Source organism: Pleurodeles waltl, chromosome 5 (genome assembly GCF_031143425.1).
Source record: "Pleurodeles waltl isolate 20211129_DDA chromosome 5, aPleWal1.hap1.20221129, whole genome shotgun sequence".
NCBI classification, from domain to species: Eukaryota; Metazoa; Chordata; class Amphibia; order Caudata; family Salamandridae; genus Pleurodeles; species Pleurodeles waltl.
The window spans coordinates 962012345-962028655 of record NC_090444.1 but is presented as its reverse complement, the minus strand read 5'-3'; the positions used below and the strand labels follow the sequence as shown (position 1 = coordinate 962028655).

Genomic DNA, 16311 nt, shown 5'->3' with positions numbered 1-16311 from the left:
CGCAGGCGGCTGTTGGTCCCCTGCTGGCATGACGAGGCCTGAGCAGGACTCGGGGTGGCAAGAGCCTCGCGTGGATGCAGCACTGGAGCCGGCAGGTTGTGGCGCCTCCTGCATCCTCCTGCATCCTCCTGCATCCTCCTGCATCCTCCTGCATCCTCCTGCATCCTCCTGGTCCTGAAGATGTGGGGCCTGTGACCTGACAACAGAGTGCTGATCAGGGAGCACTACCGTGGTGGAGCAGCCTCCCCTAAGCCGGGAGGCCCAGCACCCACCACACACGGAGGTAGACGCATGGGCACCCGTGACATGACACAGCAGGCTGGCCCAGGAGCACTATCAAGGCAGAGCGACCTTCCCTGAGCCGGGAGGCCAAACATCCGCCACTTAAGTATGTGGACGCAGCCCAGAGCCCCTGGATTAGACAAAATGTCACACAACGAGGACATTTCTCCCGTGTACTGGAGCCGCAGATGACGCGGGTGCATCAGCCCCAGAGTACCTTCAGGGCCCCCTGCTACTTCCCCTCATGCCATTACTGAGTGATACTGGGCGAATGCTCCTAGGATGTGATAAGCGCACAAGGTGACGCCCTGAACCGATAGTAGGGCTCTGGAAACAGCTGCTGAGAGGTTGCTGGGCCCATGGGACTGGCAGAGCTAAGGCCCACAAGGGATTGCAACAGCTGGCCGTGAATGACTGGTGGCCATCCGGGGAGAGGGTAGGCTGGACCGGGCTGTTGCCCCTCCCCATTGCCCACATCCTCCTAGGGTCTCTCACCGGTTGCAGAGCAGGTCATGGGGGGGGAGGGGGGGATGTGCAAACAGAAGAACTTAATTTTCGAACTACTGTTTGGGAGGACCCCCTCCCCAAATCTGCTTACATTCTGCCTAACAACACCACTCATCTCTGTAAGGGGTGGGTCACCTGCAGCCTCACTGCTACAGAGTGAGATATGCAGCTCAACAAGAACTAGGGGCCACCCAGGGCCACAGCTCCTCCTATCCCCCTGCCCCTCTTCCCCCGAATGGTTTGGGCCTGTGTCCTCAGCTGCCTACTGGGCCGGCTGGAAGTCCTTGCATAATTGGAGTAGACTCATGATGACAGTGACTTTACACTCTCTGTAGGGGTGTGCACTTGCCGCTGGTACTTTGGGTGCTACCATGGGGAAGCTGAGAACCAAGTCACAGGGGTTGCGCTTGACGCCGCAGGAATCGCATCTGGAAATGTCCGATCCAGAGACACCCTCGGATCCCTCTCCGCAGGCTCTGCAAGTTACTCTGGATAAGATCCTGGGTTCCATGGAAGACTACACTCTGGAGGGAAATAGGGATTATGTCGCTTGAACTGGGCATGCTTCGTGCAGATCACCAGAAATTGGCAGGCATGGTCAAGGACACTGAAAGCTCATTGGCTGACCTACACCCAACACCACAAGCCGTGAGGGCACAACTCATCCACCTTACAGATAGTGCATTGGCCGCACAGAGGATGCTGAAGGGCACAGTCTGTGCAATAATGTACGCATAGTTTGTCTTTCTGAGGGGCCGGACATGGGGGCCTACCTGGGGCCTTGGTTTTATACAGTGATGGCCCCGTCCCAGCTTATGCCCTTCTTTACCCTGGACAGAGTGCACTGAGTGCCCGCCCGATCACCGGTCCCAGGACGTCTTCTTAGACCTGTAATCGCCAAACTATTGCACTACAGGGATAGGGACCTACTGCTGCAAGGTGCGAGGAATGCAATGCTGTTCAGAGCGGAGAATGCCCACGTCACATTCTCAGATTTTACAGTGGCAGTGCAGGCCTCCTTCCTGGATGTGAAACTTACACTTCAAGAGGAAGGGATCCAGTACCCTCTAATAGTTCCCGCCAAGCTAAAGCTCACGCTGGACAGTACCTCAAACTTTTGCCAAGACCCAGTAGAGGCCTGGTCATGGCTGGAATCATATCGGTCTGGGACAGGCGGACCACAAACCAGTGAAGGAGAGGCACGTCTGAACTGTCCAAAAAGGGGTAGGCCCAGGGGAGGCCCGTAAGCAGGGGACACTGATGAGGCCCACCGAATATCAGTCCGGCATGGACCGCGCAGCAGCACTGCAATCTGCGGCATCTCTTGCAGAGCCTGGGGCCTCCAAGATCAACCACAGCAGTGGCTCTGAGCACCAGGCGGAAGCCTCTGACTCTGGTAACACCTTGAAGCGGTCAACTATCCAGCCTATTAAGCCCGCCCCAACACTCACACACTCAAACACAGACAACCAATGACACTGCTTAACCTGCCCTCTTCCTTCAGCCGCACAACTCCTCAGGCGGGATATGGTTTTATTTGGTCCGGCACGACCACCTGAGGCCAATTAGTTGACTTGGTTTTGCTGCCCCAATAACATAATTCCAGTACTCTCAGGATGGTGGTACTTTGTGTTGCTAACTGTTTCAGACAGAATGGTTTGGGTGGCCAGCCACTGCTGGGCTACTCTGGGGTTGGGGAGTTGGGATGTTTGATATGCCTTGGGAATGAAAGAATTGGGTGGGAGGGGCGCAAGATTGGGGTTAGGGGTGGGGAGCTGATTGGATATACGTGTTGTCTCACTGATGCACTGCATGCCACATGAGCAACATACCTCACACATACAAACTGTTGATGTGGAATGTATACAGGCTGGGATCTGCAGCAAAGCACCACAAAATTCTAACATGTCTTAAAAAATAAATAAAAAAAGACAGGGGGGTGGTGGTTTACATATTGCTACTCTCCAGGAGTCACACTTACTGAGGCTGACTGCCTCCGATGGCAGTGGCTGGGTCAAATCCATGCCACTACTTATTTGGCCTTTGCAAGGGGGGCGTTGACCTGAGTGTTGGTGGGGTCCCTTTTTGAGGTCGTAACTATAGATACAGACAGACACCCGCCGTGTTTGATTGAGGGGCTGCTTTGTGGCAGCCTACTAGTGTTGGGCAGCATGTACACACCTAAACAGAACCATGCCCCATTCTTCCATAACCTGTCGGCACCATTGGGGCACTTGGTAGAGGGACCATACCTTCTTAAGGGCGACTTCAGTTGCATACTTGGCACTGTATTGGACTGCTCCGTGCACCCCCCACACCTACCCACCCAGCGGGGGCCGCAGCACATAGGGCAGCCGCCAGTTTAACTAATTTGGTTGCCCACTGGGACATGGAAGCCCCCTGGCGTACTCAACACCCAACAGACAGGGGCCATGCCTTTTTCCTCAGGAATATACCAAGTCTGTGATCAACTGCTTTGTGTGCACTAATAAGCTTACTAGAAATATAGCACATACAGAATTCCTGGGTCATACACTGGTGGACCACCGCCCTCTCTTCCTGACGTTGCAACTGACAGATGAGCGTACACTTATACCCACATGGCGACTGCACTCGACGGTCCTAGAGGACGCTCCCTTTCGGGATGCATTGGCAGACCAGGCGACGGAGTACTTAGCTTAGAACCTTGGGACTGTGAGGAGCCGAGCCCTGGAGAGAGAGGCTTTAAAGGTGGTAATGAGAGGGCACTGCATAGGGCAGTCGGTGGGATCTGACGTGATCTGAATCGGGACCTCCTGAAGCTGGAAGGCGACATCAATGCTTGTGATAATGCTCATGGCGCGAACTCTGAGGCGCTCTCACAGCTGTTAGAGACCAGAGAAATATATAATGTAGCCCTGGAGCAGCTTGGGAGTCATGATTATAAGAGCTACGTGAGTCAGGTGCATGAGGAGGAGGGGAAGTCAGGAAGACCCCTGACTTGGTTGGTCCGCCCAGAGATTAGATGGAACCACTGTCACCTACCTGATGTCCTCAAAAGGGATTGTTCTCTTTTTCCCAAAATAAATCAATGAGAAGTTCAGGGGCTATTATGGTTTTGTTTATTGCCCATCAGAGGTGGACCTCTTGGTGGCGTTGCCCCCTCTTTGGTTTGCCTGCCTCTTCCTCCCTGTGGCTGTACAGGAATCACTGGGTGCTCAGATTGAGGAACTGGAAGTCTGCAACAGCATTAAAAATATGGCGACTGGCAAGACACCAGGAGCGGATGGACTTCCTTTGGAGTTTTATATGGCGTTTGTGGCAGCACTGGCACAGAGGCTGACAGAAATGTATTTGGATGCTTACAAGAAAGGAATACTCCCTGCCACGACCAGGAAAGTCTTGATGGTCTCCTTAACTAAATCTATGTCGTCATGCTACGCAATGGTCTCTGACTTTCAGCCCCTTTCCATGCTAAATTGTGACCTTAAGATCCTTAGCAGAGTACTGGCCTCTCTGCTTTGACCCCATGCAGGCTTTGATACACACAGATCAAAACGGGTTCATTCTGACTCGTAATATCTCCTTCAACCTCGGTAGGCTTCATCCTAAACTTTAAGGCCACGACCAGACATGTGACCTCCTGGCGGTTATAGTGTTAGTGGACCTTGAAAAGGCTTTCAACACGATGCAATGGGATTTCTTAGTCTGCCATCTTCTGGATGGTACTGTGTACTAGTTGGACAAGATGGGTTTGATTGCTCTTCAACCGCCCCATGGCGAGGGTCAAAACAGTGCGTGACGTCTGAGGCCTATTAAATCTTTGGGGGCACCAGTCAGGAATGCCCCTTGTCACCCCTCTTGTTCGCCATAGCTAATAATCGGCTGGCTGAGTGGCTCTGGGCAAAGGGTGTGAACTGGGACATTGCTCTAGATGGCTCACCACGTTATTTCACTGTATGCAAATGACCTGCTTATTTGTCTTAGGAATGACGGCAGAGAGATTACCCAGGTCTGCAACTTCCTAAGATATTTGACCTCTACTTTGTTCTTAAAGTGAACCGGAACAAGACGTGTGTTTCCAGTGATCGAAGGCTCAAGCTGCCTCACCTCTTGTCCTCCTGACATACTTTGGGCTTCATGTATCTTTAAGTATCTTGGCATCCAGATCTTTCAGGACTTTTCGGATATGTGGGAAAGAAACCTCGGTAAATCCCTCAGGTCTCTTAAGGCCTGTATCCCCATGTGGTGCTCTCTCAAATTACCCATAATTGTCACGCATAACTCTTTAAAAATTGATCCTGCTTCCATTGCTTATTTTTCTTCGTGAACCTCCCAGTAAAGATCCCAGCGACATGGTTCTGGAAACTTGATGTGCCCCTCACAGAATTGATTTGGGTTGGCAGACGACACAGGGATGCACGGTCTACTCTTCACCGACCCCCGCTAGAGGGCGGGTTGGAGTGCCTGACTTCAAATTATATTACTTAGCAGCTCAGCTCCATTGGATCACTAAATGGTTAGGTTGAACGGGCCTACTGAAACTTGGTTCCGTGGGAGCTGAACCCAACCAGGGATTACTACTAGCAAAACTCTTGCAGCCTACAACACGGATCCGCACCCGGGCACTCTTATTATCCACAGCTTTGTCCTGTTGGCGACATGGGCTGCGACCAACAAACTCAGCTGCAACCTACGTCCGAGCTGCCATTGGTAGGTTTGCCCCATGGGGAGACCAGCCCCTAAGAAGGTCGGGAATAGATTCATAAACTTGGCGCTAGCGGCTTCCAAGTGACTTGTAGCCATGTCCTGGAAGTCGTTGAGAAGGCCTAGACTGAATGGCTGAATGACGATACTCTTTGGGCTCGTGCTGAGCAGAGAGCTCGAACAAGGGGGACAGCATGGGGCATCGGACGTAGGCCTATGGCACCCCTGTGGGCAGAAGTGGTAAATGAGTGGGTGGTCCTGGAAACCGCAACTGACTTATCAGGGGACAAGAGTGGAGGGCTGACAGACAATTTTCAACCTGACTGTAGATTGGAAATTGGATCTGGCGGGATTACATAAACGGGCAGTTGGAGATCCCTGGGAGATAATCCTAATGTGGTTTTCTAAGATCCCCTCGTTGGTTGGGAGTGCCCCTCTTCCCCCTGTCTCCCTTCCCCACCAACACTGGCATTGATTGACTACAGCAGTGAGACACCAGGGTGCACATGGACACATTTGTGGTTTGTAGACTAACTTGAAGTATATTGTTATTACTTATTGTACACAAGCCTTCTGGCATTGTAGTCACACCCCAGCCCCTCATGGAGGATGAAAAGTAACATGTGTCCTAGTTGGAAAAGTGGTAAATAGAAGTACTTTGGAAACCTTTGTACAAACACAATTGATTTAGTAACTGCCCCCACCCCAACCATGTACAAGTGTTAAATACATACTGTATTGTTGTGTGCATGAAAATGCTAATAAAACATGTAAAAAAAAAAAAAAAGACATTCATCATATAACATGGTTGTGACCAAGTAGACTGTTAGCAGCAGGTCAATTAAAACCGCTGGCTTTTAAACCCATCTCCAGTAAGTAGCATGCGCTTGAATTGCACCTGATTTGTAGTTCTCTGTTGGTATTTGCGTTTCCATTTGGGAAATGTGTGGATTGAGTGGTGATACCGGCTCTCTCCCCTTTCAACTCAGGAAGCATATTGTACAAGAAAACACAACACTCTGTGTAGTGCATAGTATTCTAACATGTGTTCAATGCAACGATTGCAGGCAAGCAGTCAAAATAAGCAAAGCATTTGCCGTTTCAATTAACTAGAGCAGGGTTTAAAATTGTTTTTCTTCCACCTTATCAGTGCTTGAATCCTTGGACCCCCCCTAACCCCCCCCCCCCCCTTGATTCATTATTGTAATCAGGGGTCTCCCCCCTCCCCCCCCCCCCCGACTAAGTCAGTACAGAAAGCCGAGGACCCCTTTCAAAGCCTTTTCAATTAAATGAACCGCAAACATAACAGAAAAAAATACAGAAACAAGCATTCATCAATTAAATACACAAATGATGTATCTAATTTACAAATTTAGATATAAAAAAAAAAAAATGAATGGGAAGGTTGGAGTTTTTCTCAATTAAATTGTGGTTAGTCATCTTCCAAACTGTATTATTTTTAATGCACTTGCACTGCTCCAATGACTCAATCTGAGGATACTAACTAATTTATATTTTGTTGAGCAGCCCGTTCTCCGTCATGGAGATGGTGTAAATTACTCCATAGCTCTGACGGAGGTGCCGCCGCCACCACATTTAGAAATGCCCCCCAAGCTAGTGGTTGTTTCTACAGCATTGATTGGAACCACCATAATGGCAGTTCCTGTCAATGCTGTTTACATTTTGGTACACAGCTCCGTCAACATGAAGGAGCCGTGCAACAAACTTTTTTTTTTTTCTTTTCTTTTTTTTTTTTTTCTTCCAAAAAGGAAATTCCTAAGTGAGATTTCCTTTTTTGAAAACAAAAAAGATAATCCTCTCCTCGCTATTGAAGTCCCATCCTATGGCGAAGGGAGCACTTAGCAGTTTACACTGCCCCTTGCCACCAGGGTTTTATTAGTGGTGAAGGGCAGTGAAAACTGACCTCTAATTCTGTCCATCTAAATTACACGAGCAAATCCGAGGTCTGCCTCCAAAAACCCTTACTTTGTAAGGCTGTCAGAAGTGTTTAATCATGGCAGAGACTGAGTAGTCTCTCCCGTGATTAAACCTAATGTTCACCTGCATATAAATTAGGCAGACAGACCATCTGATCAATGGTTTCTTATGTTTGTGCCAGCTGAGGCTCTGCCTTTGGAAACTGTGGCCCACTAAATGGGATTTGGAATACACAAATTGAGCTGCATGGCATCTGCCAAACACATAATGATCCCCTTTTTCTCTGCATGTACACCTCAGTAACTCCAGTCGCTCTGTTTTAAATGCTATATTTAAAATGTAAAATCAAAATTAGTATTGTTTTCTTCTTAGTATGAATGATTGAAGTCCACTGATAAAAGGACATAGCATTTCAAAGGCCATGGCTAAAGATTGTGTCTATAATCACCCTGTGTTTATTAATACTTTTTTATTGTTTTAAGGTTGTGTTAATTTTTAAATAGGTTTCATTTTAAGGGATTTATGAAACATTGGTATCTCTAAAGTGTGCCATGTGTGTATAGTTTTTTTTATATTATAACATTCAAATTTTTGTTCAGTTTCTTGAAGGGATGCATTTCAAATATGATGGCCAAGCTGCTGAAACAGGAGCATATATCATCGGTAGCAGTGGTTTTGACTCAATTCCAGCAGATATGGGTGTACTATTTACCCGCAACAGTTTGAAAGGTAATTCATTTCCTTTGAATTGGTGTATGAGGAAGCACTTGTACGTAATTTCTTTGTACAAGTAATATACCTCAAGATGTCAGTTTGTTTGCCGTAAGCAAGTAGTTTCAACTAGGTAGGTACTGTGAAGTATTTGGATTATCTTCTCTGATTTTAGTCCATTGTTATATAGTGGAGTGCAATATATCAGACCTCTTTTTCAACTCCGGTCTGTGACAGAATGCACAACCTATGTGTTCTTCTTCCTTGGAACCACATTTAACAGGATCCCAGTGTCTCGAGGTAGAGCGGGCTACTACAATCCAATCTCCTGAGGATGTTGGTAGGCCATAGGCCGTATCACTTCAGTAGTAAATTATGATAGCCTCCCTCCTGAGTCATGATAACCGTATTTCCTGGGACTGGTGTGACTGCTCAAAAAATCCCAAAGTAATTTAGTTACTGCCCTAGGACTACAAAAGATGCGTCACAAGAAGATAGAAATAAATATTGTAAAATTCAAGATGGCACAGAATGCAATATTAGAACCTTTTTGGCAGTTCATTGTTCAGTTCAGAAGGGCGGGGATAAGAAGAAGTAAAAGAGAAAGTCATACACCTAAACATATTGGTAACAGACTCTATGGACGTGGGTACTGATGAACCAAAATTGCCATGTGTGTCTTCTCCAGTACTACTAGTTGAAGCCAGCATTCACTGTCCTGCTCTTGGCAACTGTGCCTTTCTGACTTTGAGGAATTTATTTTTTTGGCAAACCTTTTATTATTCCAAGCAGGGAGCTCAGACTACATACCAGTTCCACAATATAGGTTCCAGGTCTCATTTGGATCAGAGCCCACCCTTTCTGTCCCTTTTCTCCTCCTCCAAACTACCCTTCAATTATTTTTTGTATTTATGTTAATTTATGCAAGCCTGTGTTTTTTATTTTTTTTTACCGCATACCATTACAGAGGTTCTTGTTTGCCTTCAGTTATATGTTACTGAACCGTCAACTATTAAATTGATCCACCACTACATTCTCCCCATTATTTTAAAATAGTCTGTTTTACTACCTTAGTAATGGAGGGCTTTGCCTTAAACACTGTTTTGGTGTTTCTCATCTGTCCTCGCAGATTTCAGAGGTGAAGGAAATTAAAATATTTTCTCTGTCGATTGATGTATGCCCTAGAAGATCAGACAAACCAGATGGTCCTAGATCTGTAAAACCTGGACCAGTTCTTTTTTTTTTTTTTTTTTTTTTTTTTTTAATACTTCCAGATGGGTTTGTTAACTCAAATATTGGAGGACAAGCAGGCAGAAGATGAAATGGTTTATCTCGATCTATAAGATTCCTAATCCCAAATGCCAATGAAGAAAGAGCATCAGCCCTACAGATGCCTACTATTTGGATTAAACTATCATTGCAGGGTGTGTACAAAGGCTTTCTCAGTTGCAGCGGCCCATTTCTGCCTTCAGCAAATACACCCTTTCCCATACCTTGATGACTGGGTAATAAAAACTCAGGGCCTGATGTAGATCTTGGCGGACAGGTTACTCTGTCACAGTGGTGACGAATATCCGGTCCTTCGAAATCTAACTCCATAGAATATAAATGGGGTTTAGATTTTTGGGGTATGGGATATCCCTAACCGTTGTGATGCAGTGACCTATCTGCCAAGATCTAAATCGGGCCCTCAATCTCCAGTTATCTTTCAAGAGAACTCTAATTTACATAGCAACATTGTAAACATCTTCTCTGGTCTAGTTTCCAAAACTCTCCATGGTCAAGTCGAGCAAAGAAAATCTCAAGAGAAATCGTAATCACTGCTGTTCAGAGACCTCAGTTTGTAAGACCACAAATTGACTGTTGTACAGGGTTAACTTTGTGCCTTCTCACCATAGGTTAAACAGTTTAGCACTTCCCATCTTGCCCTAGAAAATTTGCTATGTTTGTCCCTTAGACCTTACTCTCAGGCAAATTTTCAAGGGCAGTTGAACTCGAAGGCAAGTTATCAATTCTTGTAACAAGTATTGTTGGCCCTGGAATCATAGAAGTCCGATCCTACAAGGAGTTCACTTAATTATCCAAATATCTTCTTGGTAGGCTTTGACTTTAAGTGACTGCTAGGGGCAGTCGGTCAAGACTCCTTCTTGAAAGGTATAATGTTTAGCTTTCAGCTACATTTTGCAATAATTTGGTTGCCCACACAATGATATGTCTTCTAAAAGACTGTTTATACTTTTTTAATGTAAAGTATAAAATGTTTATTAATTCTGGTAATATAGCTCATGATGCTCAGGGTCTCCTTGTCTGACGTGTGGCTCTCAGCATTGCCATAGTCAGTTCAGTTCTCCCTAGGTGTGCACTTTGGTTGGCACCACAGTGTTTGACTCGGGGGGGAAATACTTGAAGTGCAGTGTCTGATTTCTGACAGAGTTGTGAAATTTTACAGTGTTCAGGCCCTCTTTGTTTTTTATTGGCATATGGACTGCAGTTGGGCTCTAGGCATTGCGAATTGATTTGCAGTCACTTCAATGAAGAAACGGTCATCACCACCGGAAGTCAAGGGAAGTTGGTCTTGCATCTGAGACCTTCAGACTCTTGAGCCATTCACTGTGGTTACCAACTAATAGGAAAATATTATGAGATAGGTTGGACAGTTTTTCAAAGGAGCATCAGTATTGTTGGATGGACTTGTGTGACTAGTCCACAACATCCAGAGAGTCTGAGACACTGTGGGATGCACTGGGGTTTCCTGAAAACAAGCCTGTGACAAATGGCTTGCCACTTGATTTGCTCTGGCTGCCGGGTGCATTCTGCAGGGTCTGGTTGGAAGGGCACTTCCTGTTGTGAACCTCTGGAGCCACTTATGTTGGGTAGCAGAGTAATGCCAGGAAGGGGTAAGAGGCCATGACTGGCCTGTTCACGTGAACATTTGTCTGGCTCCACACTTGCATAGGTTCCTGGGTGCATTCATTTCAAGATACAAAGAGGGACTTAAATATCTACGATTCTGTGATTTTTGGGGCCAAGTAGCCAGCAAGCAGTTCTCTGCTTTCTGCAGTACTTTATGGCAGCACAATCAACAACTGGTCCAGAGCTCAGAGCTGAATCAAAGCAGGTTTTCTAAATGCCCGTGAGTGAATCTTTTTACACTAACACTCAAGGTTTATTCTCTACTTTTAGGCAGGGCAGCAAATCTGTGCTGCCAGCAGTGTCTGACTTTTTTTTTCTGCAGATGTGTGTAGGTTGTTCAAAGTCAAAGGATAAACTCTGAGATTACCTAAAGGGCAGCTTATAGTTGTAAACAATGGTTCCCTCACGTGCTGACCACTCCTATTCGGACCTTGCCCCCAAACCATTCAAGAATACCAGTTATTCGTATATCGCCTTGTAGGTGTTATACCGTTTTATGGCTACCAACTGTCAAAGGTGTATTTGCACTCTGGTTTGCCTGGGGAGAGCATACATCCCCAAAATGCCCACTTGGCTTGTCAGTTGTAGCCAGTCAATCTCCTTTCCAATTAGCTGTCCTTGGGATGTTGCCTCTTAGACAGATTATGGCACAGGAAGTGAGCAGACAGTCCATTGCCTTTGTGTAGGTGTGTAGCAGTAGCAACACCCTTAGTCACATTAGCCACTGATTTAGCGCAAAAACCCTAATAATTTGCTGTGTTCCCATTGGAGCGGGGTCACGGACGATTTGTATGTGGCTGGGTCCAAACTGAGCTAGCATTGTGTGTAAAATAGCATTGTATTGGTATGCAGCACAATTAATTGCCAGTGGCTGAGGTTAATTCAAGCATTCCATCCATCGGCTTATATTTGTTTTACGCCCTAAGTGTGACCAGTATGCCCAGGTGTGTGTCCTTTGCTCATGGTGCTACTGAACTAGTGCTATATCTGGCTGATGTCCCTAATAAGGATGAAACCAGTCCTGTGTTACTTGTGTCCTAGTTCAGGGAGGACCTGACCTGGCAGTTGAGGCTGGACTCTTCCCACTGGAACGTGGTCAATACTGATCTGCATATGGCTGGGTCCAAACTGAGGTGGCATGCTGGTTGACAAACAGTGGATTGGGAGGCAACCTGAGCGAGTGCCAGTGGTTGAGATTAATTCAGTTATTCCAACCATGAGCTTGTTTTTTGATGTATATGTGAAATGGCCATCACATGGAAACCTCTATTCCTGATATAAATGCACGCTTCTGAGTTTTTCACTTCTTGGGATTTGGATTAGTTAGTAGTAAGAGTAGTCACAAGTTACTAACTGTTGAAACTGCATAGAGTAGAGATGACTTCCAAAGCTCAGACACCGTTTAATTACCACTAGTTGAACTTGAGGCAAGATAGATTGCATTTGTGTGGTTTTGGCACTCTGGAGAGATGTGCCGGTACTCCTTTGCCTCTCTGTCTTGTTTTCACACAGTTAGGCGTGAGTCATTCGACTGTGCTATTCACACATTGTGGATATGTTGTACAATTATGAATGTGAATATATGTATTAGCATCCTGGCGAATAACCTTTCCTAAATTCTCTGTGTTTCACTTTTAGTAGAGCTTTGGCTACATCCAGAGGTAAAGCTCTGATTTTCAGCATTGAGGTGCATGCAGTTTTATTGTTAATACTGGGACACAAGTTAAAAAGGCATAGTGTGCTGTGCAAAATGTGTTTTATTTGAGAAATTCTGCCCTCCGTAAAAGTCTCCAGTCTTTAGCTCACCATATTTTAACTTTTGTTTCCAAAAGGTACTCTAACTGCTGTTGAAAGTTTCCTGTCCTTCAAATCTGGACCTGAGGTAAAAGCAATGTAAAATTATTTCATGGACTTCTCCCTAATGCATATTAGAGTATGTGGGCATTGTATGCATCTTTTTATACAGATCCTTGAAACCGAAAACATTTTATATAAATTAATCACAGGCAGACTACAGCAGTGAAAGAGACACACACTATGTTAAAAATACTAAAATTGGGTTTAAATATTAACTTTGGAGAAGCCTTGTTTTGGGTTGTTTCTAAGAACTTTGCAAGACAGGCTCTATACCAGGAAACAGAGAAACTGTACCAAATAATGTGCCTTAACACTGAGCTTGCTATCTCTTTTTCCAGTTTTGTACTTAAGACTACACAATCTTTGGTTACATTTATTCAGCCTGCACACAATTCTAAATCATTATCTAAAGTAGAACACTGTATAGTTTAAAATAATTGAATCAACTGATTAATCACATTTGTAAAGTTGGAAGTTGATATGTTTCAAGACCTTGCACAATCTTTTTTAACTTTTTTTTAAACAAAGAGGGTACAAAGTCATGGCACTACAGTATACTGCGTTACAATGTCACCAGACAGTAGCACTAATTGTAGATATATCATCTTATCTATCAGCAACCGTAGCGCTTGTACCGCCAAAACATTCCCCCCAAACCCTAACAACTCCCCTCCCCTTCCACCCCACCACTCCCATTCTCTCTAATGCCTCCCTTATGTGCCTGACCAATCGGAGCCTCTATGGACCATCCACGCCGCCCAGACCTTCTCCCACTTTTTAGGGCATCCCCGCCCCTTGTAAATCACTCTCTCCATCCCCTGGCACCAATCTAGATCCCTTTCTCAGTCGGTCAATCTAGGAGCCTCCTGCTGGCCCCAGGCTTTTGCTATATTTTGCTTTGCAATTCCAATGACTAGTTTCAGCCAGATACCCCCCCCCCCCCTATATTTTGGCCACTAGATCTCCCTAACAGCAAAACCTTGCCTCCACAGGGATCTCTTATGCCGCGAGGTGGGACATCACCTGGGTTAGTTTGGACCAGTACTCCTGCACTCGGGGCTTCCCCTATAGTATGTGAAAGAATGTGCCTTCGTCATCACAGTCCCTCAGGCACAGCGGCGAGTCCGCTCTCCCAATTGTGTGTAAAAGAGTATGTGAATAGTATGATTGATGTAGTATTCGAAGTTGCACCAACCGGAAACGAGCCCTTATGGCAATCTCCCAGGTCTCCTGTAGTGTTTGCCCCCCCCCCCCCCCCCCCAATTCCTCGCCATCTAGGGTCAGCAGACCACGTCACCCTCAGCCCACTCAACAGGTCAGTTGAGATATTGACCAATTTCTCGTAAATTACCGAACACCCCAGTCATCTGATTTTCTGACAGGCTGCCTGTGTCATAGGATTCCTTCAACATGGCCAAAATCGGTTTTACTATTATACTGGCCAGTTCCATATACATTTCTATGTAGAGTCCGTTGGGGCCGGGAGCTTTGCTCAATTGCAGGTCCTGTAGGGCCGCCACCAGTTCCTCTTTGGTGAGATCTGCCTCAAGAACTTCCCTCTCTTCCTCGGTGAGCTGCTGCAGAGGAATGTCCTTTAAAAATTCGGCACAATCTTCCAACGTCAAGCTTGTGTTGGATGCACATAGGCCCTCGTAATATGTTGCAAACATGTCGGCAATGGCCGCACTTGTTGTCTGCCATTCTCCATCCCCTGAGTTAACACCGAACGCCCCCTATCCCTATCCCTGTGCTCTAGCCAGGCCAGTAATTTACTAGCCTTCTCCCTGACATCATACAATCTGTGCTGCATTGCTAAGGTGTGCTTATGCACCAGATTCTCTGCCAGATCTCAAAGATCCTGTTGGCGAAGCTGTAATCTATGGCAGTCGTCTTGGGTCCTAGAATCCATAGCCACCGCCTCCAAATGAGCTATGTCCCCTTTTATGGCTGCACATTCCAATCGCGTCTTTCTTTCGTGCACCCAATATGGCCTGTGCCTGTCCCCTTATAACTGTCTTGAAGGCCTCCTATATAATGGCTGGAGAGGGAACCAAACCCAGGTTTTCTTTAGAGTTATGCTCCTTTCTAAAGTTTATCCTGGACCTCCCTGTTTCGCAAGTTTGAAGCTTCCAATCAAGGCGGGAGCGTGAAGTCTTGGGAAGGGCACCGCAGCAGGACCTCAACTGGGGAGTGGTCAGAGATTCCCCTGACGTGATGGACTGTCAGCCCAAATTGTGATGTCTGGGCACACAGGGTGAACATATGATCCATACGAGAGAAACTCATGTGTAGCCGGATAGTATGTGTAGTGGCTTTTTAAAGGATTACTTTCCCACCCTACGTCAACTAGACCAAAGGCTTTCGCAAATTGGGGCAACAGGCCCTTCCACCTTCTGGTGCTCCGGTCCGATCTAATGCTGCATCCATAAGTGACTTAATGTCTCCCTTAACACCAGGGTGGCCGGGGGGTACGCACCAGCAGACCCCTCCCCCCCCCCTCCCCACCCTGCCTCAGGGAAAGTAGCACCATGGAGTCTCGGGGGGACAGACAGGGAGCAGAGAGTAAGTGTTGTGCCCTCCCAAGTGCCAGACAATGTCACGAAGCGCCCAGCTGCATCTTGCCACACCCGATGAGGGATAAAAGCTACCACTTTTTTTAATCAGGATGCCTCCCTTGCACAATCTTGTTACCCTGAACTCTTGCATAGTCTACTTACTCTAAAACCTCCAATTAATTATTAAGCCTTTTATTAAAGAAAGCATTTTTATGTATTTTCGTGTTAGAAATAGCAAACTCGGTTTAGCACCTTAACTCCTCCTTCACTCTATTAACTTTGTTCTCTCACATGGAATTAATGTATGTGATTATTACTGGGGATACTAAATTAAAGTAACACAATTTAAGTTTTGGCTGAGCACATGGCGGAGCAGATATATTTTCTGTAGGCACGCAGACCTTTTCTGATTTTGCACCTCACCTCATATCAACATATGCAAATGGCGGCAGCATAGCTTGGAGACTGAGTGAGTAAGCCTTGAGAAAGATCTGCTACTATAAAAACACATTGATTTATTTTTGTTCGATAGCCATGCATTACCTTTTAGAATAATGAGTCTCAACAGAGATCATCCCAAAAAGAAGAAAAACATCCCTCGGTTAAAGGAGACTCTACATGGATAGCTTAGTATATTTTCTAATTCTGCAGCAATAGCAGTTTCTCTCCTATCAATTGAGTGCAGAGTGTATAAAAAAGGGGGCACCTTCAGTTACTAATGTGCCATGTAGTGTGGCTACCACCTTTCACCTGCATTCCAGGATTCTGCATACACTGGAGAAATTATGCGTACTGTGTTCCACACTTCCTGTTTTTTAGGTCAGGTTCACTGCAGTAGTCATTTGTATACGTACTGGAAATT

At 46.1% G+C, this 16311-nt stretch overlaps 1 protein-coding gene across 1 annotated transcript in view; it reads left to right on the top strand.

Moving 5' to 3' along the window:
• The window catches only part of SCCPDH (saccharopine dehydrogenase (putative)), a 153113-nt gene that overhangs the window by 38974 nt on the left and 97828 nt on the right, over positions 1-16311 (top strand). The window contains exons 4-5 of the mRNA XM_069235082.1: positions 8013-8142; positions 12870-12919. Of these exons, the coding sequence (XP_069091183.1) occupies positions 8013-8142; positions 12870-12919 (180 nt within the window). The remainder of the gene's footprint in view (positions 1-8012; positions 8143-12869; positions 12920-16311) is intronic.